Raw genomic sequence first — 27,763 nt, 5'->3', positions numbered from 1 at the left:
CCTGTTACACAATGGGAGTGAAAAGACTGAACTCAGCACATCATCTTTGTAATAAAATGCCATACTGTAAATAATTTTTCAAAAGCATAGCTGAGGACTGAATTGATGCTTGAAGGAAGAGTTGTACTCTCAGTTATAGTTCCTAAGTGGCTACTGCACTATTTTGATACATGGAAGTTCTATACTATTGACCTCAGTGACTGAACTCTTTAATGAGATTGTGATTATAATGTCAAGGATAGAGCTGGCTGGTGTGAATTTCTTTGACTGCAGAAGCAAAGTAGGCAATAGTATCCATGTGTTTACTCCTATGGCTTCTCCAGAACCTCTTACAGGGGGGAGATGAGCACTTTGCAGATTGCCCTCTGCATTTAGGAGTACCTCTGTGACTGAACCTATGGAGAAGTATAAAAAAAGGACCTTTCTTCATTACCTTTTGCTTCTTGTCTTACATGATGTTTGTTAGCAATTAATTTTTGCTTAGATGGAGTCTCTTATCGTTCTTTTTGACTTTATGGTTAGTTGTACTAGCTTTAGACACTCAGAAGTAAGTAGGACACAGACAACAAATAGGGATGCATGTGGCCTTGCAAAGCAAAATGAAAAGAGTGGTTAAGGCTACTGCCCCCATGCATTTGTGATAATTAAAAGAAGATCAGCCTTCTATGAGAAATGTGGTAAAACTTATGGACTAATATTGGCCAGGCCAGCTAATGGAAAAGAACTTGAAAAGAGCTTTTAAGTCCAGTGAGTCAGAAGCCTTGGGTACATATATGCCTTCTCATCTTCACTAAGGATAAGAGATTCAATTTACCAGAGAAAAACGGAGGAGTGTATGAACTAACATAGTTTTAAGAGTTCCTACACTGTCATTAGAGCAGCTATTACTCCTTTCTGTAACTAATAATAAATTTTAAGTATTTGGATAAGGTGAAAGAGAGCTGCATATCATCAGATAGATCTAGAATTAACTTCCTTTTATGCTTGTTTCCCTCTTCGTCTTCCTCTACATCCCCAGACTCCAAATTTAAGTCCTGCAGAAAGAAGAGCCTACCATAGGTCTGATGCAGTGCCACACTTTCAAGAAAACTCCCATGGTTTTATTCTCAGATTTATATTGTGTGCTTATAATTACCTTGAATGTTACGGAGATTGAGGAGGGGTTCTATCACATGTCGCATTTTCAGGATATGTGAGAAGTAACACCTCATGGTTTGCCCAAGTTGGCATACTGGTTAGTGTTTCACTGACTGCCAGACCAAGGCTGACCATTTTCCTCTAGGGAGAGTAGATGTAACTAGTAGAGACAGTGAGAGGACTGATGAATGGTTGTGGTGGTAGAAGAGTTTGCTAGTCATAAGGTTTATATTAGCAGGTAGGCATCCTACACTGTGGGCCAGCTGCTTTTTGTTTGGATTGTGCCTGACAGGAAAAAATGGTGCAGTATATTAGGAATGTAGTACATTTCCCATCTCTAGTTTAATAGGACTCTCAGATCAATTATTTGGTGGTCTGAGCATTAGGATTCCTCCAAAATACAACTGCGGGGTTAAGAAACTTTTCTGGTGCTGGATTTGTCCCAGTTTTCATGGTGTTTTTGGAAATATTAGAAGAATTAGTAGCATAGCATTAGAAAAGAAGGGGTAATGTAACCCTTATGACTGTGTCAGAAAGTTGCTGGATGCTCTTTAGGTCTGCTGTCTGCTGCTTTTCTGTTGAATCAGGATAGAGAGTGTGAGGAGCAAGGTTGGTTACATTTATGTGTGGGGGGCCAAAGAAAGATACAAGAAATCTGCCCTTAATTTACTCTGTGTTGCATTCCCCTTAAAGAGATTTCTTGACTTTTTTGCTTTTCCCCCCCTTATTTTCTTGAGTAACAAAATGGTGTGGAGCTCAGGAGCTGACAGCTGGTGATTTTCTGATGTGGGAGATTTAACTTGAAGAATATGTGTGGGTGTGATACAGCCCCTTGGTGATGGGCTGTATACTCTTGTTATACGTCGTGCCAAAATAGACAGTAATCCTCTTAACGTGGGATTGTCAAGTAAGTAATAATAGAGCACAAGTCAGTGTCATCAGTTCCCAGATTTTTTTTATAAACATAATTATTACTCATATCTCCTAGATTCTTTAGTACTTAATCTTTATATTAAGTAAGTTCTTCTTCAAAGTCCTGCAAATGTTGTTTTACAATAGTGATGTCAGCTGCTATCATCACTTTCCTATTCATCTTTCTAATTGATGCTCTTGCTTTAAAAAGGCCACAGAGATTTTGAGTTTTATAATTCAACTCATTTCCTAATGTGAAAAATTCAAATGAAGAAAAAAATTTGAAGATCATTTTGTCTGAATAAAACATTTCAATTGTCTTACAAGGAACCCTGAAAAGATCTGAAGCAATCAGAGTTACTGTCTGCAGGCTGTTCATGCCATTTAGAAAACATGAAGTTGGCTGCTCTGCAGCAGGGCAGACACAATAAGCTGTGCTGGAGGAGAGACACAATTAGCTGACAGCGAGCACAGTCAGAGCAGAAAGGGAGGTCTGGAGGTGTTTAATTAATACTAATGCTTTTGTGCTTACGAGGTCCAGAGTCCTGGCCTTGCTCCTGTGGCTCTCAAACCTGGCATCTAGTGAATATTAGATTTAGTAAAGCTTTCCAGAAAAGTTAATAAATTACAACTAACTGTGGCACATTCCCCCTGAAGGTAATGAGTTGCACCTCATTTGATACTGAGTGGGAGCATGGTCTGATCTGTAAAGCTTTTTCATTTGTAAACAGATAACAAGGTCTCTTGGGAATTTTGTACTACATTTGTTTAAGTAATCTGAAATAATGGAAAGGCATGTACTTTATTAAACATTTTTCAAGTCACCAAACTAATTAGGGGAGAAATGAACTATTTTTTTTTTCATTACAAAAACAATTTTGGGCAGGTATAATTTTTATTAATCTGAGTTTAATGGCAAAACTACTTTTGATGGAAAAGTGTTTAGCCATCAGTGTATACTTATTTGCATAGATTGACATTTTGAGATGCATTTTGCTATTTAATTCTCAATTTTTATTCATTTCAACTTCCATTCATTCTTGAGTGGAAAATACAAGTAAAATCCATTTTGGTTGAAGGTCATCTCTCTATGTAACTCTTGCTTCTGTTTTCTTCTAGTACATCATTCAAGACATACCTGAGGATTACTTTTTCCATTTGCTCCTTGTGAGAGCAACCAGCTCTGTTGACTTCAGGCTTACGTGTTTTTATATTTATAAATGTTTCCCTTATGGGTTTCAGCAGTGTGTGTTAATAAAAGGATGATCTCTGTGATGATTTATTCTTTGTGCAGGAGCACCAATATAATCCAGTTTGAGTTGTAATCTACAGACTTTAGTTTTGGTTAGATATCGTCTGTGTTTAAATATACATGTGTCATCTCTTCTATTAATGGCTATCTGTATAAGCAGCATTTTATGTTGTTTTGGGAGCAAACTTGGAAATCACATTGCAGTTAATATAGTGTTTTATCACACTAATTGCCTGTTAGTGCAGTATTTGTGTGATTAAAGTATTCTTATTGTACATTACCCTATCACCCAAGTCTTGCATAACAAGGTAATTAATTTACACTATCTCCAAGGAATAAATGAAAAGTACTGGATGAGGGTCACAGCCTTTGATAATTATTTATGTTACAAGAAGAAAGCTGAACAGAAATGCTTGAATTTTCCCATTTTGATGGGAAGTGCATAGCTTTTTCAATCCCATTTTGATTTTTAAGTGCATAGCTTTTTCTTTCCTTTGTCTTCTGAGGCTCTCCAGCTGAACATTGTTACTGCTGAGGTAATAGCTTACATGGTACATAGAATAATGGAATCATTTAGATTGGAAAAGGAATACCTTTAAGATCATTGAGTTCAACCTTAGCTGAGCTTCCTCATTGCACATTTTTCAGTGGAATATTTCCTCTAGACGTTTTTTCTCCTCTATTATTGCAACTGTTTGAAACTGCCACACCATAGCTAACAGTTACATTATCCATTGATAAGCTTTTTACACACTTGTAAATACAAATTTTCAGGGTAATGTTGTAATGAATTGTAATGCATTATTCATAAATGTGGTGCTGGTGTAGAATAGAAGCCAAATATAAAAGCCATTTGGTCTTACACAATATTAAGTATTGAAAATGAATGATAAAGTGATAAATGAAGAAAATATAATAGGGCTAATAGACATGTTTCCTTTTCTTTCCTTTGCAGTAGGAGTTTCCCTGCATTTTGGACAGACAAGCAGACATCTCTGCAGGATCCTGCCAAACTCGCCTTGTTCTCTCTTACCTCAAACATTTCATTTTCTTAAAACCAGGAGAAATTATATTCATGCCAAAGTGTTTGTAATCTGCTTTTGGATACTGCAATGATGAATCTGATCTAAAAAAATAAAATAGTGTAGAATAACCTATGAGATTAAATGCCGTTCTTTCACTGAGTAGCATGTGGGGAGATGGATGTTACAATCTGATAAGGTATGTGTTGTGATTCCACATACATTATTCTTCCAATAAAAGGGCAAAGAATTTTCATTTTAAAATGAATAGAATAGGAAGACAGAGCAACGCATTCGGTTTTTTAGAAATGGCAATAAATCGAAGTAGAGGATCCTGCAGAAATGCCATCCGAAAAAGCTGTGTGAATCCACAGGAGAGGATACACACCAGTGCTAAAGGGAGCGGTGTTGAACCCCACCAGTGGAGAAGGGCTTGTTTTCAAGCCTGGCTTTTCTTTATCCTCATAAATGAAGCTAGTGAGTCTCTGCAGAGATCAATATCTCTACTGTCACAGGGCTACTTGTGCATGTGCTTTTAGCTTGGTTTTATTTCATTTATTATAAATGCAGGAGGGAGAATAGCTTCATTCTTTAAGATTAAGACTCGATTGTTTGGCCTTCCTTACCTTTTCCCTGGCCACAGATAGCTGAAGTTGTATTATTTGAGTGATGACATCCTTGGCTTGTGGCATAGGAGGATCTGTGGGAAGCTGTGCACTGGTGCCATACCAATGAAGGACTTTGGAAAGGAAATAAACAAACCAGTCAATAGTAATAACTAAAATATTTTAGAATTGTTGCAAATGTTGGTTCCTAGAAGAAAATCTCTACAGAAGTGAGTCACCTTTTCTTTTTTTCTTTTTTTTTTATTTTTTTTTTTTTTTTTTTTTTTTGAGTGGAATAAAATAACAACAGTAAACATAGCACATAAAACGTATGACTCAGGTGAGCTTACTGAAAAGCTAGGTGCTAAATAGCTCCACTAATCAGTGCTCCTATTGTCCATGTAAAAGTCTTCAGGATATTCCTGAAAATGGGTAATAAGGAGAAGGCGGCTGTTTTCTAATTTTGCTTCTTCCTGTGACAATTTGAAGGCATTTCATTGATTTCTGTGGATTTTTTCCCTGTATCACATCAATATAAAGGAGACCATGGTGTGATCTAACCTTTTTACTTCTTCTTTTCTTCTAAAACTATGCAGATAATTTTCAGTGCATCTTCTGAGTCAGTTCTATAACTGAAACATTACATATTTTGTGTGATTTTATGGAAACAAACAAAATTACTGTGTAAGTGTCAAATGAAATATTTTCTCTTGGGACATTTGTAAAGGTACAACAGAAATGAATGGATGTATTCACAAAAAATGGCTAGGAAAGGCAGTGTCCATCAGCATTGTGCTAAATATCCTGAATAAAAAAGCCTGGAGTGGTACCTCTGAATTGTTCCTGCACTGGAAAAGGAGATGCATGCTGTTGTAGTTACCTACACAGTTTCACAGGTATGAAACTGAGAAGTAACATTTTAGTTTGGTTATTCAACTGGGTTAGCTATGAACAAGTGTCTGATTCTGCTGCTGCGTCTCTGCTGCTGCTGTCACTGCACTGTTTTGATCTTTCCGTTGCTAATCTTTTCCCAACAGTTTTAGTGTTTGAAAAGCATAATGCTGTGTTACTCTCATTTGTCTGTTCTGAAAGAAACATTTGACTGAGTGGTTTATTTTATGAGTTAGCAGATGGTGATTTAAATGCTTGAACCAGCAAGAGCCTTGGTTCTGTAAGCATGTCTCTGGCTCAGAAAGTCTCCACAAAGCACTTACAAAGTGATGAGCAAAGTAGCTGTGGTGTTTGGGAGCCCAAATGGAGCAACCATGATGTGTTTGAGAAAGGTGTACACAGTTTTGGGGTTAGAATTGGCCTCTAGGCAAGGACATGTTGCTCCAGTGTAACATGCAGTGTGACCTTAGGCGTGGAGCGCGTGAGCTGCTTGGTGGAAAGGGAAATTGCTGTGAGAGATCACAAAGCTGAATTTACTGTGCCATGTTTTCAGTGTTTTGAGTCCTGTGTTCCGTGTATGGGTGTTGACATGATACACTTCATAAAAGCAGCTGAAGAGCTTCACCTGCATAAAAGTTTACAGGAAATGAAGGTCTGTGTTTCTCAAAAGGTCTGCAAAGACCCTTTTAAAACTTGTTTTGTTTTGTCTGGGCCATTTGTGGTGTGACTATAGTGTCAACACTGATGGCAGAAGTAGACTTGTAATCTTGGCGTGGTTTCATGGTTTTTAAAATTTTATTAGAGACTTGCAAATTGAATTAGGGATAGGCAGGTGTCAGATACAATTATCTGTGTAATGATATAAACATATGGATCTAAGCTGTTCTGTTAGCATATATAAGTAATTTTTACAGCAGTTTTAGTTTAAAGGAATGTGATAGATTTTTGTTCTTGAGGCAATTTTTTATTGTAGACTGTATTTTTATTTGCAGAATTTGTTAGAAGCAAGTATGATTTGAACAGTGATTGCAAATTTAAGAGCCTTCTTGCTAGTGTTGCATTTGATTCTTTTAATTTTAACATTATGTGTCTCTCCTAGGATGACAACCAGTCATTTTACAAGAGACAAACAAAGGCTTGCACTGCACTTCAAATGTATGTTTAATAAATATTTGCAAGTGCTCTGTTGAAACTCAGTCTATATTGTCATAAATTAATCTCATTACAATATAGTTTCTTAAAATGATCACTACAGTGGATAACAATTGCAGTTGGGTACGACATGCAGTATAGAAATGTAGTACATGCTTTATATTTGCTCTTTGGAGGAGTACTAGGTGTTTCAGTTTTTAGTGATGGACATTTTTATTGTCTATGAGCCGTGGGCTTCCACTTGTTATGTTGGCAAATTCATCAGTATGAATCTGAACATGTAGTTAAGGATCCAACAGTGTGTGAAGACATGCCTCTTCTGTCACATGTTGTGGATAACTCCCATATAGAGTGGAAAGATGCCAGATCAATTTTCATTAGACTTGGAAAAGCTCTGACAGCAGCAGAGACCACTGGTAACACTTGCAATCATGGTTATTCCAAGCAACTCCGATATCATTCCTTGAGGACCTCCCTGTCAATCTCTTTCTCTCTCTCTGTCAGAATAATTTAATAACTGAGGTTAAAATTTCCCAAGGAGACTAAGGAAGTCAAGGAACCTGACTTTCAGTGAATTTCAGTGGGATTTAGGGCTCAAATTGAATTTTCTTTGCAAACATAAGATTAGTGTTTCAACAAATTGCTTTTTGGTGGTAAATTGATTGAAAGCTGTGATAGTTTGCAGATTGTGTACGTAAGTATAATCTTCCAATTGAATCTTCCTAGTGTAAATAACTGAAAACATGTTCCCTATGAGAATGTGTGCAAGTGGACAAAGATACTAGAAAGAAGAGGTCAGTGAGTTGCTTGAGTGAGCAAAATCTAAGTCAGGAAATGAATTTAATTTTTGTTGGTACTTTATATGCTATTTCCTGAGCCTGCCTGAGCAGTGTCTATGTGTTCAGTACGAGCTCCAGGTCAGATTTTCTGGGGTGTGCTTGCTCTTTGGTGCTCTCAGAGTCACTGTGGCAGAGAGGGATGCCCAAGGGTGGCTCAGGACTGCCTCAGGGTTCCTTGGCTGCTGCAGCCACTTCCAAGGCCACCAGCCATGCCGGGACTGTCTCTGGTAAATGCTCAGCCGATACATCTGTGAAATGGCAAAGTGCTCGGGGCAGCTCTGGCCCTTCCCTTAGCAGGGTAAGGCCTTTGGAAATGTCTGGAGGCAGCATAGCCAGGAAGGAAAGGTGAAGAGGTTTCTTGTCTTATGGCATCCTTCTTTGCAAAGGATGAGGTCTGCAAAATCTACTGTATTAGAGACGGAAAGAGAATTGGTGGGATAATTTCATGCTTTATTGGGCCACAAAGGACTGTTATGTTCATTTACTCTGACATCTGTGTTCAATCAGATTTCATTACAATGTTATCCCTATCCAGAGCTCTATTTGTATACAACCATATAGCTTAAAACAAAGCACTCAGAGAGAATCTGCCATGTCCCTAAGAATGTAATAGGGTTAACTATTTTGTTAAAAAAGTTACTGCCATGAAAGTGTGTCTGAAGTTGGCGGAAAGTCGTAACTATGTAGCCTCTAGCCACTGCATTTTTTATGTGTGTGAAAGCATCTTTTACTATTGAAGAATAAAAGTATGCTTAATCTATTAATCTAAGTAGTAGAGAAACAAAGTTGTCATGTCTAATTCTACTCACAGAAGAAAGAAAAAGCCAGAGTGAACAATCTTTTTTTTAATTGCAGACTAAATGAAAGGATATTGGCGATTTTCTCTAAATCATGTCAGCTGAATAATTAAATTACCCAATTAGTGAAAGTAGCTTTAGCTGATTAGAAGTTTTTCAGATTTTGTAAGTCAGCCATATATGGTGTTTTGAAATATTCTTGGAAAGATCCCTGTAATATAAATAGTTTTCTCTTGGAAATGCCAACACTACAAGTTAGTAATACTTCTGTATTTTATTAACATATCTTATTGGAACTGGGAATCAGCTGCAAGTGGAGCTGTAAATCACAGTGACAATTTATATCTTAAAAGGAAAGACAAATTTAGCTATAATATTAACATTCGTAATAGGAGAACTTTTTGTTAGAGTGTTTTTTTTAAAGGTACACGTGGTGTTTAAATGATGCCATGTAATAACACTGATAAAACTGTTGTGATGGCCTTGCTCTGACAAATTATGATGTAATTAAATCTTGATTATAGGGGGATAGTGATTTAGGGGTTTTTTTGTGTAGAGAAAATTTTTTGGTTTTGATCATATTGAAATATTTAACTTGTATTGAATTATTTTGATCTTTATGTAGGACTACAGATTAGTATTTTAAAAATATTTTTTTTGCTTGATACATAGACAAAATCAAACCAAAGCAAAGCATGTGAAACACATTACTTATAATGTCAAACTAAAATTTTTTTGCAATTTTTATTTTATTATTGGCATTGCATGTCAATATCTACCTTTCCTTATGAGGCATACATTTGTTTCTTTCTGAACTTGACTAAAATAGTCTAAGGAAATATATTTTCAGAATCATATTTATTTATAGAATCAGTTTGTTACTAACAAATTATGACTTTCTGTACAAAAGAAAAATATAAATTTATTTCCTGTCTTTCGGTTTCTTAAAAAACTGTATTCACCTCTCTTTTTTGTGACTGTCTGCAATCTCAATTTTATTTTCTGATTTCTTGAATGAAATTTGAATTTTCTTCATTTTCCTTGATTTCTTGCTTTTAACAATTCACATGCCTTTTTCAGATTTAGGAGGATCTTTTCAGGGATCTGCAGCAGTAGCTCGGTGCTTCTGTATCCTATTTCAAGGGACTGTGTGAGGAGTGGTAGGGTGTGAGGAGTGTTGGAGAACAATTTGTTTCTCCATGGTGTGGCACCCATTAGCTCCTTAACCACAGGGAAGGAAGGATTTGCTGGGGCACTGCTTGATGACATTTTTCCATAGCTGGGAGGAAGTGATTCAATTTGGTGCTACAGCAAGAAACTCTTTTGTCCCCAAGAAGAACATGGAGTTGAATGAGCTCTTATGTCTATCTTACAATCCCTCTGTGGAAAACAGAGGGAGGCAACCTTGCTCAGAACCCAAAGGTCAAGTTTTCTTTCCATAATCAAACATTTCACCATAATTCCAGCTTCATGAAAGTGCCCAAACAATGTTGTTCCTATGAAGATAAAGACCGTATTTTGAAGCTTTGGAAGTTTTAAAAAAATAGTAGTGTTGTCTTTTAGCTAAAATAAATGGTCTGCTCTATAAATGTTTTTCAGACTCTTCGACGTGTAATTATATTTTCAATATTGTCTCAAACATGACTATACAGCTCTGCATTTAACTTTGCCAAATGGTTAATGTATTTTTTTATTGAAGCTTTTGCAGCTTCCAGCCTTTCTGAATGTAGAAAAATAATTTTTTAGCAATACAATAGATGTTAAAACTCACAGGGTCATCTGCAAATTACTGGAATAATGAGCTTTTGCTTACAGGCAGATTTTCAGTCAGATATGAGTAATGAAGTGTAATTACTGTTGTTTCGGTTGAAAGATGAAAATGTAAGTGCAATTTACAAAGAAAATAAAAAGAAATGCTGTGTGCCTTGCCCTTTTTCGCAGTCTGTTAGTGAGAGGTAGCGAAGGGAAAATGATCACCAGCATTTTCAATCATTAACCTATACCTCCTAGGCAGAAACCAATTTTTGAAAGGAAATTAATTCTGAGGAATATGATTGAAGTAATTTCCACCTTTTCTTCTTTGTTCACTTGTCTTGCTGGTAGGACAAAGGAAAAATGAATATATATATATATGTGTGCTTACTGTCAGCACCTAACCTTCCCTTTCAGTAGATATTTGGTCTATTTCCTCTACTTCCTCACATTTTCTTTCCTAGGCATGAAGAACCTGGCTTTGAATAATGATGAAGTATAAAAGAATGCATGTCAAACCTGCCTCTCAAAAACAGATATTTGTGTGCCATTAGATGGTTTGTGCACAATAAAAGCCCACATCCATAGACACTGGGTATTTAGTGTGTATAGATTTTGCTATGGAATAGGTACTTACTCCTGGTTCTTCTGATGGTTCATGATGGCATACTCTTAATATCTGGTTCCGTGCCTGATAAATTTCACTGGGCTCTTCCCTGCTTTTCCTCTGGGGTTGATACATTCTCCCAGCTCAGAGATGAGAGGACCAGAGTAATACATTTCTGTTGGCTTGTGCTCTTAGACTACCTGCATATACTGTAAAACAAATAAAAATAAATCCTAATAGAAAAACTCTGGAATACTCTTCTAGGCTGGGTTCTGCTGAGTCTTGTAGCTATGGACTTTTTCTGCTGTGATTTTAAATTTGATCTCTTTTTTCCCCCCCATTTTCTTATTTGGAATCTACCTGTTGAGGTCTGCTTGAAGGCCAAATCTCAGCTTTCACAGTTTGATAATTTTCAGTTACAATAGCCTGAAGAAAAGGGGATGACATGCAAGTGAACAACCCTGCTCACTCTAGTGTAGTTAGAAGTAATGCTAAAGACATGAAAATCAGTTTTGAGAAGCTGAGATCAACAGAGTCTGTAAGCACGTGCCTGGATATAATCTGTAGTGTAAATAAAATGTGTATGTGTAGCCTTAGCTGCCGAACTATTAAAAAAACCCCAAAGTCAAGCAATTAAAAGGTGGAGATGAAATACTCCCATTTGATGTGACCTTATGGAAAAAATGGCAATGAGTCAAGAGGCTGTTTTAGTATCTTAGCCAGCCAACATCTTCAGTGTCCTTTTAGTAGGAACACCACTGAGTATTAGTGCAAAAGTGCCAGATCCTGCCTACTTCAAGGGAGAAATCACACTGTCTTCAAGAATACTCTTAATGTGAATGTTAAATTGAGTACTGTGGATTTAGCTTCCAGTGTTTGAGTGAATGGGAAATAATACAGTGAAATTACCTAACCAGTTATTAGTTAAAGGTTTTGAAAGTAATTTGTAGTAGCTTGCTTATGATTTAATTAAGAATAGTTCTATTCAGTAAATAATTTTCTGTATGGAAATGAACACTACTTCTATGACATTTCATTGTTTTATTCTTTGGAGTAATCAGAACTTTGGGATGCTGGCAGACCAAGAATTCAGAAGGGTCTGAAGAGTCACTCTGTAAATGTCAACATAAATGGTCAATATCTCTGTCTATTTGCCTTACTATTCACAAAAGAGAACATTTTTAAAAAATGTGCTCTTCTGAAAACTCACAGTTTGGTAATTCATGCCTTGTGAACTTCTTGGGATATGTTACCTTGTGTTTATAACACAACATACCAACTTAAAATAAACTTAAAAAACTTGAAGATGTGGAGAATTTTTGAGAGCTGATTTCCAGAAAGTTAACAGCCAAGAGCAGAACTGTGCCTTCTGTCGCATCTCTTCGGACATTCTGACTCTGTTTAGCACAAGTAGTGTGTGCTGAGTAGTGTCTGAGACCTAAATTTCAGTAACAGTACTTTTCCATATCGAAATTTGCTATGTATGGAAAAAAATTTGGGAGTTTTAAGAAAGATCACTCACATATTTAAGCAGTTGTTGATGCTTCTATTTAAAATAAATTCCAAACATCTGTTTAGGTTACCAATGCCTTTGACTTCATGGAAGGACTATCAGAACGTCTTTGTTTGCAGTTTAGGTTCTAATCATGCAAGTATAGATGTATTTATCTTTGGTCATGCAAACAGTTCACATCAGTGAGGACGACATATGCTTAAAGTTAGTTGTATGTGTTTTTGGAATACCATCATCACCAGAAGATTCTTCTGTAAGAATTGGTTTAAGAACTTAACAAGTTGATAAAACCTGATTTGCTTAATTATCCAATCTAAGAATTTCTTTGTGCATGGTGTCTAAATTCAGTTAATCTCACTTGTAGGAAATTGCACTCAGAAATTGCTGCCATTCTCACTAACGTTTTTCAACAGACATGTCGTTTTCGTATTTACTTGCTAACTGCAAGTTCTTGATAATGTTATCAGCAAATGTTTATTTATAGGTGAATATACTGAGAGAAAAGACAGATTTTGATGAAAACGCCCAAGTAATATTTGTGTGTCCCAAGCAAAACATTTGTCTCTAAAGAACAGGACAGTCTCCAGCTGCCCCATGGATTTCTACTTCCACAGTTCTCAGGTTTTAGGAATAAAGAAATAAAGACTCTCATTTTAAGCACTGGTGTAGTTTTCCTTGGGGCACTCATTTCTCTAGCCAAGTATCTGTAAAGCTGAAGTACCATGGTACAAGTATAAACTTTTCTTCTTTTGTATTTTCGGTGGTTTTGGATTTTGGATTTGAAGCACATTCCTGGTGGTATAACCAAAAGACAAGTACTGAGTCTGTGAACTTTTGGTGTAAGTTAAATTGCTTTGTAGGCACCGTGGCTCTACAGCACACGGTAATGACTTGGAGCAGCATTGCAGTGACAATGTATGCAAGAAGTACAGTTTGGGACAGACAGCCTGTTTTAGCTTGCTTTCTTTGGTCTTGCTTTCCTGTTTTTTTTTTTTTATGGATATTGTAGAATTGAATCCAGTGAAAATGATCATAAAGTTTTAGAACATGACCACAAATTTTGAATCCAAAGCATAAAGCAGCTTAGCTGTTTAAATCAGGGAATGATAACTATTTTAATAGAAATGATATCTTAGCTATAAAGGTGTAAGAGAAAAGTAAAAATCTGTCTCTTTTCATCTGATGTCGGCAAGTCACTTAAATAAAATTGAAACATTTAATTTAACTTCCAGCATTTTTAATGGGGTGATAAGCTGGACCATTTATTTTCTTTTCCATGGTAGCCATGTAAAACTATGCTTTAGTTATGTTTCTCTGTAAATTTGTCTTTCAGGTCTGTGGAATCTGCTAGTTAAAATAGTGACAAATATATTCTATACAAAGATCAAGAGAGGCTACTGAAGTAGTTTTGTTGCTCTGTTTATTATTTTGAGTGGAACACTGGATCTGAGAGACTATTAAAGTCATGGTAACACTAACATGTTCTGAAAGGAAGTGATTTAAAGATGTGAACTGAACATTATTATCTGAACCGCAGTAATGCTCAAAGCATTGTTTTTTCCTGAGCAAATAACCACATTAAAGAAAAAATCCTAAAGCATGTATAGATATGTTTGACTGTGCGTTTGTGATGAAAAGAAGGAAATGAACCAGCTTCCTGACTTAAAACCTTTTGAGAAGTCTGCCTGGCTTCTGCTCACAGCTCAGTTTTGTGTCCTCAGGCTCAAAAGTGGTTAAACCTTATGTTTCTTGGGGTAGCTTATGTGTGGGTGAAATTCGACAGAATGAGGTAAACATGCCTTTATGAAAGGGAGCAATGTTTCTTTGAAAGCTCCTTTATGCTCGATCCTTGCTATCCCGTCACAGTGCTGTGGCATAGGAGGAACAGGGGAAAGCTGGGACCTGTTCCTCTTTGAAACCTCTGCCTATCAGCTTTGCCCTGTGGAGAAATCAAAACCTGCTCTATATCCTAGAGAAATAACAGGGCTGCTCATTCTCCAGTGACAGCGTAGTACAGCTTTCCAAGGAAATGTAGCACTGGGGAGGATGCTGTGGTACCATAGCATTGTGATGCTTCTTTTGCTTGCAAAGTCCTAGGTTCTAACCCTGCAACTATTTTTTAAACCTGTAGCCCTTTAAATTTCTTGACATGTAAATATTCAAGATTATATGAAGTTCATCTTGCATTTCTGTTAATGCTCAGTCCTTAGATTTTAAATAAGTAATCTGTAACCACCGGGCTTGTCTTGAAAATTCATATGAATGTTTTCTTTTTGTTGTTGTTTTTATTCTTCTTTGTGCTGGTCTTTCAGGAGAGTGTTGTTCAGCAGATGGGACACTGAGTTATTGCTTCAATTAAGTGAATTACATTTCTGGACTTACTACTCTACTTCAAGACTATAGGGGATTAATTTTGTCTTTTGTATCTCTGCTTTCCAGTCAGTGTCCTCATGCTAATGGCAGTTAAGATTTTGGAGTAAAAATTTGAAATCTACAGATATAAAAGGATTATAATTCTATGCCACTAAAAAGTATCCTGTAAAAATCTATTAAAATTGCTGTACTCTTCTGACAGTAGCAAACATGCATATACATACTTGTATACATATATTTGATATACCTTTGGAATGCATCCTTTAGCTTCTGCAGAATTTTGCAAATTCTAAACTTGTATTGAAAATAGAATAAAGGTCAAATTCTGCTTGTCTTACACATGTATGAAATGAACAGTTGTACTATGGTGATGTGCTGCCAAGATTTGGACAATGGAGTCTTTCAGAAGTGTTCCTCCTCCTCCAGTGATAACTCTGTGTGGTGACATGTGTGTGCACACAGAGGGGATGAAAGTGAGTGAGCAATGTATGCTCTTTTGTTTTTACTTTTTTAACCAAAGTGTGGTTTTTAGAACCCAGAAGCCAACCTGTTGCAGCTCATTAATGTGTAGCTGGTGTTCCTTTAGGCACAGTATGTGGCTTTTGACTTTAATTTGTACTAGCATGGCTAATATAAAGAGGCACAGTCAAAGGGTTCACATATGCATTCAAAGTTGTCATGGGGACATATGATATATATTCCCATATGCAGAGCCTACTGAAGATGTCTTTTGGTGTGATTAGAAGAGGAAAAAGGCATTCACAACATTTGTATAATCTCTGTCTCATTGAATTTGGTAGTGTAGGTAGATTTAAAAAAAAAAAATCTTTGGCAATGAAGTTTTTTCATGCACTTGATGTTTACACAGAGATTTTCAGACCTGTAGAAAATTAAGCTCATCTTATTGTAGTCAAAAATACTTCAATAGGCTGTATGTAAAGTTTTCCCCTGTTGAACAAGGACCTCCTATGAATAAAGCAATAGACAATATAATAATTTTGTCAAACGTTGTCAGAATGGCAGCATTCATTGCAACATGTCCCAGGGTAACTTCTTTGTGGTAAAGAATGACATTGTTTAATCTCATTTCACATGGATCAGTAAATTCCTCATGTAACTAGGTTGCTAATTCTCTGACTTCCCTTTTCTCTCCCTTCCAGCATCTTAGCTGTGATGGCAGTTTATGGCTAAGCCTGGCTAACCACAGCCAGCTGCAGTTTTCAAACTAGACCACCTTGCTAGTATGGTGGAGAGCCTGAGATATGCCTTGCTGAGGACACGCTCACTGAGGCAGTGAAGCTCCTCCAGTACAAAGCCTCAAGGAGTTAAAATTGCCATGGCTAGATATATTGGGTGAAAATGGGCACTTAACTAACTCTCTCTGAACCAGGATGTTTTTACTCATCTGTGGTCTGTGTCAGAGGTAGAGCTATGATCTGAAAGACCAGGTTTGGGAGGGCTGGGAAAGGCTATCCCTCATCACTGGAGAGAAAGTACACCCAGAGTAAGAGATATGCTTGGTAACAGAAACAATTAACCACAACACTAAGATCTTTGGAGAAGAGGGAGACTTTAAAAAATCCACAGGGTCTTTTTCTTTGAAATTGTCTTGTCTAAAGGCCGTGTAATTTTAGTAAACCAACCTGTGCTTTCCTTTGAATCCTACGTGACAGCAGCAGCAGCAGCAGCACACTACAACAGACTCCTGGGGAAAAGCTTTTGCTGGGTCTAGTCTGAGCTGGTTGTGTTGAATGTCATGAGTTCTCAGATGGCTCTAAGTCACCCTGAGATCAGCTCAGTTGGTTAGAGCACGGTACTGTTAATGCCAAGGTCATGGTTTTGATCCCTGTGTGGGCCAATCACTCAGGAAGGTGGGTGGCTTCCAGCTCAGAATATTGTGTGGTTCTGTGAAGTTGGGTAGATGTGAGTGACCTGCAGATGTGCTTTCCTAGAGAGACCATTGTTCCCACAGAATTGTAATATAGCTTGTCAGCACTGAACGTGCGTGGCTAATGCAGGAGCTCAAAGGGGTGCAATCCTGCATTTCAGTGCAACCCAATCAGGAGAGATTCAGATTGGTGTTGTAGGCCATATGTCTATACTAACAATAGTTTCCTCCTTTTATCTGTTGAAGATGATTCATGGTTTGAAGTAGAGCTTTTAACTCATGAAATGTACATCATCTCTGTTTTATCATGGGAAAGGACATATTACTGCTGTTTTACAGCATAGCTTTTTACAGCCTAGAAATAGTAAGGTAGTGTGCAAATCTAAGTACCAGCCAAGCTTATGGCTGTGAAGTTATAAGACAAATTCTGTATTTCCTTAGGTGTAATTTCGAAAATCATCTGGATACTGTGTGCCCTGCCTCAGCGTCACAGTGCTCCAGCGTGTCCCCTGATAAAAATGTTTGTTACTTCCATTGAAAGGTCTTGGCTGTCACATCTGTGCAACTGGCTATATCAAGACCCCAGATCATGGCCTGAATTGGGAGGACCAAAAAGAGTTAGCTGAAATCTCTGGCAGAAGGCTGAAAGGAAAGTGGTTATACATCATCTACATGTTTTTGAACCTTTTTCATCCAAAAGCTGGAGACCTTCTAGTGATCTGAGTGGAAAAAAATCTGAAAGCGTTCTCCATTAAATTTTTTATTTGTAAAGCAGGTACAATTTTGATGACACCCTTATTGAATCTGTTACCAGTTTAGTTCGCTTTCTATATCATCCAGTAATCCTGGTGGCCTACTTTGAAATCAAAAAGTCTTTATTCCTGAATATAGCTGTGAGGGCTGTGACCAGAATTTTAAGAGTCCAGGACCCTTGAGTAGCCAGGGTGGCAAATGGAGCTGGTTTGCCCTTCACTTCCACAGCAAGGTTTGAGAGTTTGGGGCAAATTCTTTCAAGTACCTAATTTTGATATACTGAAATGTTATGCTTGTCATGCTCTGTTTAGTCCCATCTATAAGTCTAAATAATTTTCTTGCACTTGGTGTCCGGTTTCTGATAGTGACCATCATTAGATGCTGAAAAAGATGCTGCAATGTGTCTTAAAATGGCAGTTTTAAGAACTTACCTGGTGATGCTTCCTTCTGCCATTGACCAGGAACATAGAGGCTCTGTGTTTTCTGAAGGACTCAGAAAATTACATTTTGCCTGTAAGTTATATTAAAAACAAATAACATCTTTAAGCCTGAACAGCATATAGTAATTTTAAAATACTACTGAAGCTGTCAACAGGATTTCTTCTTCTAAAGGAGAACAGTGTACAGTGTTACTTTTATCTTTATTGTGCAATGTCTCTGCTTATAAAGAAAACACTCTGAAGTTTCCAGGTGTACAAATACCCTGTTTGAGTAGTGATTTGAACCTTAAGCAGTTGCTGCATTTGGCTGCTCTCAGTGGTGGAACTAAAGCTGAATTAACACAGCCTTAAATATTTTTCTGAATACTTAAGTGAATGGATTAGGTCAGTCTTTTACTCCCTTTGTGTTTCCTCTCTAAAGATTTTAAAGATCTGAGTTTGCTGTAGTTGCCTGAATCAATTTTCCAAGCAAACATTTGTAGAACAAAATTTATTATTGGTTGTGGGAATGTGAAGATAGTTTTTTGTTCGTTGGTTTTTTCCTCCTCATGATGTGAATTTTGCAAATAGCAGTTGCTGTGGGATTTAACTAACTACTTTCTGCTAAGGAGCAGAGTTTCAATGTCTCATGGAGCATTTTAGGCATACAGAGAATTGTTTGCAATCAATTCAGTAGGGAACATGGCTGGAATAAATTTAAATAGTGAACACAGTTCTAAAAACCATTTTGTGAAAAGGACTTCAGCAAAATCTATTTCTTCAAAATCAGTTTCATAAAACCCAAAAATTTGTTTACAAAAAAAAATTACTTAAAAGTGATAAAACTCTGTAACCAATTTGTGGTCTGGCAGCATTTTTTAGTATAGGCAGTTTTACCTTTTGTGGTAGCTTTTGTGATTTTTTTTTTTTCTGCAATAAGGCTCTCTTTTTACTTGTGAGAATGCTCTTTTTCTTCATTCTCTTATTTCAAAGCGTAAGATGGAAATGTACAAGTTATTTGGGGTTAATCAGGCAGATTTAGTGATTTCTTTTGGCTTATTTTGTCTGTGAGATATAATTTACTGTAACAGGTAACATGGAAACTCAAGCTGTAACAACTCAGCTGTGCTTCTTCAGCTGCTGCAGTCAAGGATTCAGCATGTCTGATTGAGGATGGGACCAAAAATGATGCAGTCTGCATATTCCTGTTGTGGACAGGGACTAGTCGAGTAACCATCTGGATCTAGAGAGAGAAGTAGATAATCAGTTCTTTCATGTGCTGCTAGAGGACCTGCAGCAGCTGAGTTGCTGTGCTGGAGCCTGGGTTTCAGTGGTACAAGATTTGTGAGTGGACAGCAGAGACCAACCCTTCCACCCCCTTGCCTTTTATACTTACAGTCTGACCATATGGGAAGCAGGGCAGAAACATCTTAAAAGAAATGGGTACTGCAGGATATATTAAGGAATGGAAGAGATATTGTAGAGGATTGGAATAGAGTGGGATGGGATGGAATGGAGTGGAATAGAACAGAGCATTTCAGTTGGAAGGGACCTACAAAGATCATCTCTCCCAGCTGCCTGACTGCTTTGGGACTGATCAGAAACTAAAACCTGTTACTAAGGGAATTGTCCAAATGCCTCTTAAGCACACTGGTAAGTCTGGCAGTGTTTCTGGCAGTGTTCCTCCCTAGGAAACCTTCTGGGGTGTTTGACCTCCCTCTCCATAAAGAAATATTTCCTAAAGTCCAGTGTAAATCTCCCTGGTGAAGCTTTGCACCATTGCCATGTGTCCTGTCACGGGATACCAGAGAGAAAAGATACAGTGAGTAAGGATCCCTCCTCAGGAAACTGTAGAGCAATGAGGTTGCCTCTCAGCCTCCTTTTTCTAAACTAGAGAAGCCTCAAACCCTCAGCTGCTCCTCATAGGCCATTCCTTCCAGCCCTTTCACCAGCTTTGTTGTCCTTATCTGAAAACATTCAAGGACCTTCACATCCTTAAATTGTGGTGCCCAGAAGTGCACACAGTGCTCCAGGTGAGGCTGCACCAGTGCTGAGCACAGTGGGATAATCACCTTCCTTGAGCAGATGGTGATTCTGTATTATTGCTGATGCACCCCAGGGTGGGGTTTGTCCTGTTTGATTCCAGGACATGCTGCTGATTCTTGCTGTGCGTGCTGCCAACCAGCACCCCCAGATCCTTTCTGCAGGGAGGATCTCCAGCCACTCTTCTCCCAAGTTTATGCTTGTGCCTGATTCTCCCAGCTGCAGAATCTGGTGTTTTGACTTGTTAAACTTCTTGCCGTTAATCACTGTCCAGTGCTCCAGTCTGTGTGGATCCCTCTGCAAAGCCTCTTGTCCCTCCAAAGAGTCAGCAGCACCTCCTGGCTTGGGATCATCAGCAAATGTTCTAATGATGGATTCAACTCCTGCCTGCAGGTCGTTGGTAAATGTCTTGAACAGAACTGGCCCTAGAACTGACCCCTGGGGAACACCACTGGTGACCAGTTGCCCCCTTTGAGCTCTGCCCTTCAGCCAGTTCTTCACCCGCAGAGCCTGCAGCCACTCCTCCCACAGCTGGACAAATTGTCCTGGAGGATCTGTGAGGGACAGTATCAAAAGCATTACTAAAATACAGAAAAAAACACATCCATCACATTTTCTTCATCCACTGAGTGGGTGACCTTCCCATAGAAAGATAAGTTAGTTAGAGCTTTCCTTTCATGAACCCATGTTCTGTCAGTCTCTGAAATATGAATATTTGATTTTGTAAAATGGACCATTCTTTTGTACACAGTATTAGACAAATGGTAACTAAATTAGAATGTTGTATTTTGCTCTTTGATTACAATTTTTATTCTTTGCTTTTCTGCTTTTCCTTTTCCTTACCATTAGTTAGACTTTTTTTTTAAATTTATATGTTAAATGATTTTGATTTGATTTAAAGGAAATGTTACCAAATAGGAAAAATTTTATGCAAGTCAAGTATACTTTCCATCCAGAATACCAAAATAGTGTATACTTGCATAATTGGACTGAAAAATGTACAGAAAGCAGTAATCTTCTTACTAATACGTGACGTAGGCAGAAGTTGCTGCCTTGGTTGCCTTGAAGTTTTAGGGTGCAGAGCTTCTTGTTTAAAGAAGTATCATTTGCTGTGTGATTTCATGTGTAAATAAATAATGAAGCATTAATTTTATTGATGTATGACTGACCTTTTATTTCCTCAGCCATCATGTACGTAATGGGAGCACTTGGACCTGCAGCTGGATACTTACTAGGAGGACTTCTTATTGGTTTCTATGTTGATCCTAGGACAAGTGTGTATATTGACCAGAGTGATCCCCGATTCATTGGAAACTGGTAAGGATCAAGAATTTTTCAAAACCATTCTCTCAGTTGCTGCTAGGTAACTAAGACTGGTTGGAAGATTTTATCCCTTGAGGACTTGTTTAAGGTTGTAGAAGGAGGCTGAGGAAGATGATGTTTCTGTTGATTTCGAACACACTGTTGATTTTCAAACACACTGAAACAAACTGATGTTTCTGTTTATTTGAAACACACTAAAGATGATGTTTCTGTTGATTACTATACGCTAGCCTCTGACAGAGAGGAAAAGTTTGCCACAGGAGTGCATAGGAACAGTGCATGGAAAACTCCCTACATTTGGCTGTTCAGGACTATCCCTGACCAAGGTGGGCACTGGCTGACAGTGCTCATCACAGGGATGGCAGGGCAGGATATTGGTGTTGCAGGTGACCATGGACCATCTCTGCTGCCCACAACCAACCCCTTCCTACTGGAAGCTGGATTAATCTCCTCTTTGGTTTTCCAGTGGAGGCAGTGTGAAACGCTGAACTCTGCTGCCCAGATGAGAAACACTAGACTTTACTGGTCCTGTTCCAGGTGAAGGAGATAGGATGGAGTCAGAACATGCCCTTTCCTATCGTTTTTTCTCAGGGTGATGGCTTGTGTTTAGGCAGCAGATGCTGTAAACCATCACATTATTCTCTAACAAGGAGTAGGCTTCCAGCAGCACTGAGATGTAGCAGCTGTAATTGATAGCCGATGTCTTCAGGTAGCGTTTGAGATGTGGCCTCTTCAGCAATGTGTCTTTGAGGAAGCAGGTCATGAGGGGGCTTTAACTGCCTTGTCTGAGATAAATCATAGATCTGCTGTGAAGTTTTCATGCAATTCCATAAAAAAACTGAAGTTCATTATCGCAGGAAGAGACCTCTGCTTTGTAGATGTAAGGTGCAGTGTCAGTTCTTGTGCCCTGGGTTAGTGTTTGTCACTGTGCTGTTGCAGTCAGTCTGTATCTGGTTCTCTTTATTCTGCAGTGATCTTTCCTGACAGTTTGATATGAAAAATTCTCTCTTTGGAGTCTTCTTAAACCTTCAAAGATTTAGTCTTGCTTTATTGGTCTTACTTAGTCCAAGAGCATTGCTGCACTGTTTCGTGGAATTTTCAGCAAGAGAAAGGCAAATCTGAGTGCTGGCCTTGAGGTTACCAGCTCCCTGATTTATCTACTGGCTTATCTCACAAAAAAGATCTGTTCTGTGAGTGTGCAGCAATGTCAAGATTTGGACTATTCTAATATAAAAGATCAAAAATCAGAGCAAAATATTATACATTCTTTGTAAAACTATCTTTTTTATTTTTTGTGTAAAAAAATACATATTTTTAATGACATGTCAGAACCGGTAATCAGCATCTGATGAGTATTTTTTGACAGAAATTGCAAACAGACGCATAAATATATTTGTTAATTGAAATCAGTGGAGCTGTATGAATGTGGGATAAACTTTTATCTATAACACAACCACTGATGTAACTGAGGTTTAACTCAAACAGCTTCAGCAAAAGTAAAATAGCCAAAGCAGCAAAGTCAGTACAAGTTTTCTTTTTTTATCTTGTTGATTAAATCTGTAGTGTCTGTCTTTCCTTGATGGGTATTTCAGATCTTTTTATTTCTTTTTCCTTTTTAATTATGTCACTTCTTTCTCTCTTAAATTTTGGAGGAGGATCAACTGATATCAGGTCTCTGATAATTTGTTCTACAATCTATGGTGGCCTCTCATAAAAGTTTAGTGGCATTCATAGCATTTGTGTCTCATTCTCTTTTCTCTTTCTGAAGCTATGTCTACCCATTTAAAAAAAGCAAGACTCCTACAGTGTGAAGGTTAAACTCGTGTCCCTTGCTACTCACTAAACTGCTTGGTTGCAAAGAATTCTGGAAGTGTAGACTTTCATTCCACTGAAATTTATTTTCTGGGACTCTGGCATTTTCTCCTTGCAGGGAAGTGCTGCATAGTCAAGTTTATTTTTATTTATGCAGTCTAAGAATTTGAAATGTAAGAGTAGCCCAACACTTACTTCAGCTGACACACTTCAAAAGTATGGCTATATTGAGATAATGTAATGGAAAGTCATATATGAGGTTTCTGAGTCTTGTTTACTTTGAAGTGAATTAGTGTCTTTGATTCCTATCTTTTCTTTATTATGGCTCTAAGGTTCCTAATGCAACTTATTGCGGGATTCAATTTAACAATTTCCATTGTTAGAGGAGGCACTGCTTACAGACAAAATAGTGAATATAGCAGCTATGATATATGGCTGAAATAAAAGCAATTAGCCTATTTTTTTTCCTTAAGCTGTTTCTTTCTAGGATGTATATTGCAGGACATGTAATTTGGTTTATCTTTCGTGCAACATGGTAAAGTAAAATGGTTATTTTTTTGAGGTGATTTCTGATCTGATTATTCCTTGAGTTTCACAGAACTTGGATTTCTGCTCCTAGGTTTTGCACACCTGGGGTTTCTGTAGGTGCTCTGGGCTAAATTACAAGCCAGCTGTCTATGCTAGCCCATCAAATGTTTGAAACTGTTTTTTATTCAAATGTGGTAACTGTAGAGATATCTGTTAGAAGTCATTCATCATGTTGTTGTCTTTGAGAACTGTTAATGTGCTGTATAGGGACCTCATTAGTTGTGGAGTAGCCCTTGGCGGTCTGTCAGGTGCTTTGAATCAAATTTTCTTTTGCTGACGCTATTCTGAGTGCTTTCCTGGTTCAGAATCTGTTTAATACTTGGATCTTCCTATATAGTCTTTCATCAACATTCCACACAAGAAGTTTAAAGGAATTCCTTCAGCATTGTCTGGTCCTTCCTTAGCTTTAATTGCTTTATTTGAGGTCCTAGGGCTTGTGCGGATGCCTTTGAGGTATTCTTCTGCATATTTTTTTCAACTTTAGAAGACAGAAAATCAAGGGCTTTTTAAATTAATATAGCTCCTGTTCTGACCTCTCAATTTCCCATTGTAGGTGTCCTTATTATTTTTAATACCATCTTTTGTCTGTTTTCCAATTCTTTGATATTTCTCCAGGGAGTTGTGAAGTGTAGATGGTGAGATAATTGTATCCAGTGCTGCATTTGTGACATCTCCAGCATTTGGTATGCTGTCATAACGGTCCCTTTGGATTTGAATTTCATCTTGTGCTACGTTACAGGCCCTGTCTCCTTTGCTGTTTCCTCCTGTGTGGGTGGTTGCAGATTTCTGCATATTATTGCCACAGATTGTTTCTTTGATCAGTGCCGTTGCAGCTTCTGCCTTTGAGATCCTGAAAGGGATGTTGCTACATTTTTATACAGACTACGGATTTATTCCGTCTGACAGTGCTGACTAATCCTCCTAAAAGTCTGCTTTCTAATCCATGTATGTTATCAGCTAAAATGAATGAATAGAGGATTTTCTGTTTACATAATATCAAAATTAGTCAAAACTTTCAGTCACTTATATTTGCCTTGCAAAAGCTTCCTGTAAGCTTCTAATAAAAATAGTGTTACACATGGCTGTTTATCTGCTGTTTGCCTGTGTGTAATCACTTACCACACAAAGCATTGCATATTAATTTATTTTCATTGAAAAATAAAGTTCACAATATCTTTACATTACAAATATGAGGCCAAATGCTTTCCGTTTCCTGTGCAAGTAATCCTGTCTACTCGGAATTTAAAATGTTTAAAGTTTGAATAAATGTATAATTAATAGTGTAAAGGTAGTACAAATATATGTAAAAATTGTTCTTGCAGTGGGTTTGCACAGCAAGGTTTTGGTAGCAGGAAGGCTACAGGAGTGGCTTCTGTGAGAAGCTGCCAAAAGCTTCACCTCTGCCTGAGAGAGCCAATGTCAGCTGGCTCCAAGAGGAGGCTGGCCATGGTGGAGCCCATCAGCGGTGGTGGTAGCACCTTTGGGATAACATATTTAAGAATGAGGAAAACAAAAAGGCATGTACAACACCAGCAGCAGCCAGAAGAGAGTGAAATGAGAATATGCAACAGAAACAGCTCTGCAGACCCCAGTATCATTGGAGAAGGAGGAGGAGGAGGTGCTCCGGGATTCCCCTGAAGCTAGTGGGAGCCTTTCATTGCATTTTCTCTCGCCTGTCCTGCTGAGGGTGGGGAGTGATAAGAATGACTTTGGTGGGTACCTGGCACCAGCCAGGGTCAACGCACCGTGATTCTGGAAATTTGATTTGAAATGAAAAAGCCATCATTGTCGTGGTTGGATATTACAGTAACCTGGTTGACTTCACTGGAAGTTCCAAATACTAGTGTACATTTGTGTGGTGGATTGGCTTTGGCTGGCTGCTGGGTGCCCATGAAATTGTCTCATTCCCCTTCCTCAGCAAAACAGAGAGAAAATACAATGGAAAGCTCATAGATTGAGATAAGGACAGAGGAAACCCTCACTAATTACTATCATGGACCAAGTAGACTTGACTTAGGGAAATTAAATTCTCACCAGTTCGAAACAGAGTAGGATAGAAAGAACTAAAAAGAAACCTACAAGCACTTCATACCCACTCCTTCCTTCTCCTAAAGCTCAGCTTCTCTCCTGACTCTTCTACGTCCTCCACTGGAGTGATGCAGTGGGCTGTGGAAAGGGGATTGTGGTCAGTTTGTAACACCTTGTCTCTGCTGCTTCTTCTCTGCTTCAGACAATCTTTTATTAACTGGTCCAGCACAGGTCCTTTCCATAAGGAACAGAATGCTCCAGCATGCAGCTTCCCCCATGGGTGCCATATTCTGCCTGAAAATCTACTCCTGTGAGGGCTCTTCTCCACAGGCCACAATTCCTGCTGGAGCCTGCTCCAGTGTGGATTCTCCACAGTCTGGAGGAATATACCATGGTCTTGTCCTGGGCCTACAGGTGAATCTCTGCACCTGGAGCCCCTTCTCCCCTTCTTTCACCTTGGGTCTGCAGGGCTGTTTCTTCCATATTTTGTCACCCTCTTCACACAGTTGCTTTGCAGTATTTTTCCCCTTTCTTGAATAAGTGAACACCAAGGTGCCACAAGCATTCTGATACGCTCAGCATTGGGTAGTGGTGGATCTGTTTTAAAACTGGCTGGAGCTGTCTCTGTCCAGCATGGGACAGCTCATGGTGTCCTCTCACAGAAGCACCCATGCAGTCCCTACCGTGCTATCAAAATCTTGCCATGTAAACCTGGTACAATGAGATGAGTCTGTAGTGAAAACTGCACTTCCAGTATGTAAGAAGAACTTTGTGGGTGGATTCTGAAGTTGTCCTTCTTTATGGAACTAGCTATGTTTCCCTTAGTCTTTCACTGCTAAACCTCAGAGGAGAAATGATGTTATCTGACACTCTGCTGTGAGTGTTCTGGCTGCTGACTCGAGTTAACTCTACAGAACTTTCTCATGCAGCCCTTTTGCCCATCTGTAGTGCTGTGGTGAAGTCTGTGAAGCTTTTTGGTTGCAGGAAGGCTGCAGGGAGGACAGCTGTATGTGGCTGAAGAGCTCTGTTCTATATCTCACACGTTGTCCCTTCTGTGGGTATGTGCCAGGTCATTCTCTGAGAGCCAAGGGATCATTTCAGGGTTGTTTTTATATCCCATATTTAAAAGACAGAGGGAGAGAAGAGGAAATGCTTTCTGAAGGCTATTTCAGGTTGCAGTTGCAGAACAGAGTTTTGGGCAGGAATTGTAGCACATCATTTGTTTACATTCAGGCTTTGGAAACTCTTTGGTTGTAAAGGGAGAGAATTGGACAGTCAGGGCAGTGAGAGGTAAGCACTGGAAAGCAGAAGAGATTAGCCCTGATGGGCTAATATATCAGGACATTTTATCTATCTATCAGGACATTTTATCTTCTCATGACATGGATAGCTTTTTCTGTGTTTTCCAGAGAAATACAATATTGCTTTACTGGGAATTATCTCTGAAAGGCTAAGTCAAAGTGAATATCTAATTCTCAGCACTGGGTACTGAAAAATTACTGAAACTGAAAATTTGTGGTGACTTAAAGCTGACACTATTTAATAAAACTTGGTAGATTCTGGATAAATACCTTTCAGTAAATAAGCCAACAGAAACAACTGATGAATAAGGAATTTACTGCAGTGAAAGTTCTCCCCCACTCCAATTCTTTACTCTAAGTGTCAGTTTTTCATACTTTGCAAGTCTGTCTTTCCAGTCAGTGCAGCCTCTAACAGTAACTTTGATTTTTTTTTTTTTTTTGTTTCATGCAATGTGTTTGTTTTTGTTTCCATTCCTGCTTTCCTGGCATTAGGTGGAGTGGATTTCTCCTTTGTGCCATTGCAATGCTCCTTGTGATATTCCCCATGTTTACCTTTCCGAAAAAGCTCCCTCCTCGACATAAAAAAAAGAAAAAGAAGATGAACTCTGATGATGTTTCAAGTGATGATGATGTGATGAAAGAGAAAACAAGTAGCAAAACAGAAACAGACAGTTCAGTTTCTGCCTCTATGGGATTTGGAGAGAATGTTAAAGGTAAAGTTTGTTTTTATTTATAAATGCTTTAGATTTTGTGTAG

The 27,763-nt window shown here is 38.2% G+C and overlaps 1 protein-coding gene across 1 annotated transcript in view; it reads left to right on the top strand.

Annotated features, from left to right (window-relative positions):
- Positions 1–27,763, top strand: part of SLCO5A1 (solute carrier organic anion transporter family member 5A1) — a 68,817-nt gene that overhangs the window by 11,282 nt on the left and 29,772 nt on the right. Inside the window, exons 2-3 of the mRNA XM_066332187.1 lie at positions 21,140–21,272; positions 27,500–27,720. Coding sequence (XP_066188284.1) covers positions 21,140–21,272; positions 27,500–27,720 — 354 coding nt within the window. The remainder of the gene's footprint in view (positions 1–21,139; positions 21,273–27,499; positions 27,721–27,763) is intronic.

The sequence above is a fragment of the Sylvia atricapilla genome, chromosome 1 (genome assembly GCF_009819655.1).
Source record: "Sylvia atricapilla isolate bSylAtr1 chromosome 1, bSylAtr1.pri, whole genome shotgun sequence".
NCBI classification, from domain to species: domain Eukaryota; kingdom Metazoa; phylum Chordata; class Aves; order Passeriformes; family Sylviidae; genus Sylvia; species Sylvia atricapilla.
Note: the sequence above shows the minus strand (reverse complement) of the source record. Positions and strands in the feature narration are given on the sequence as shown.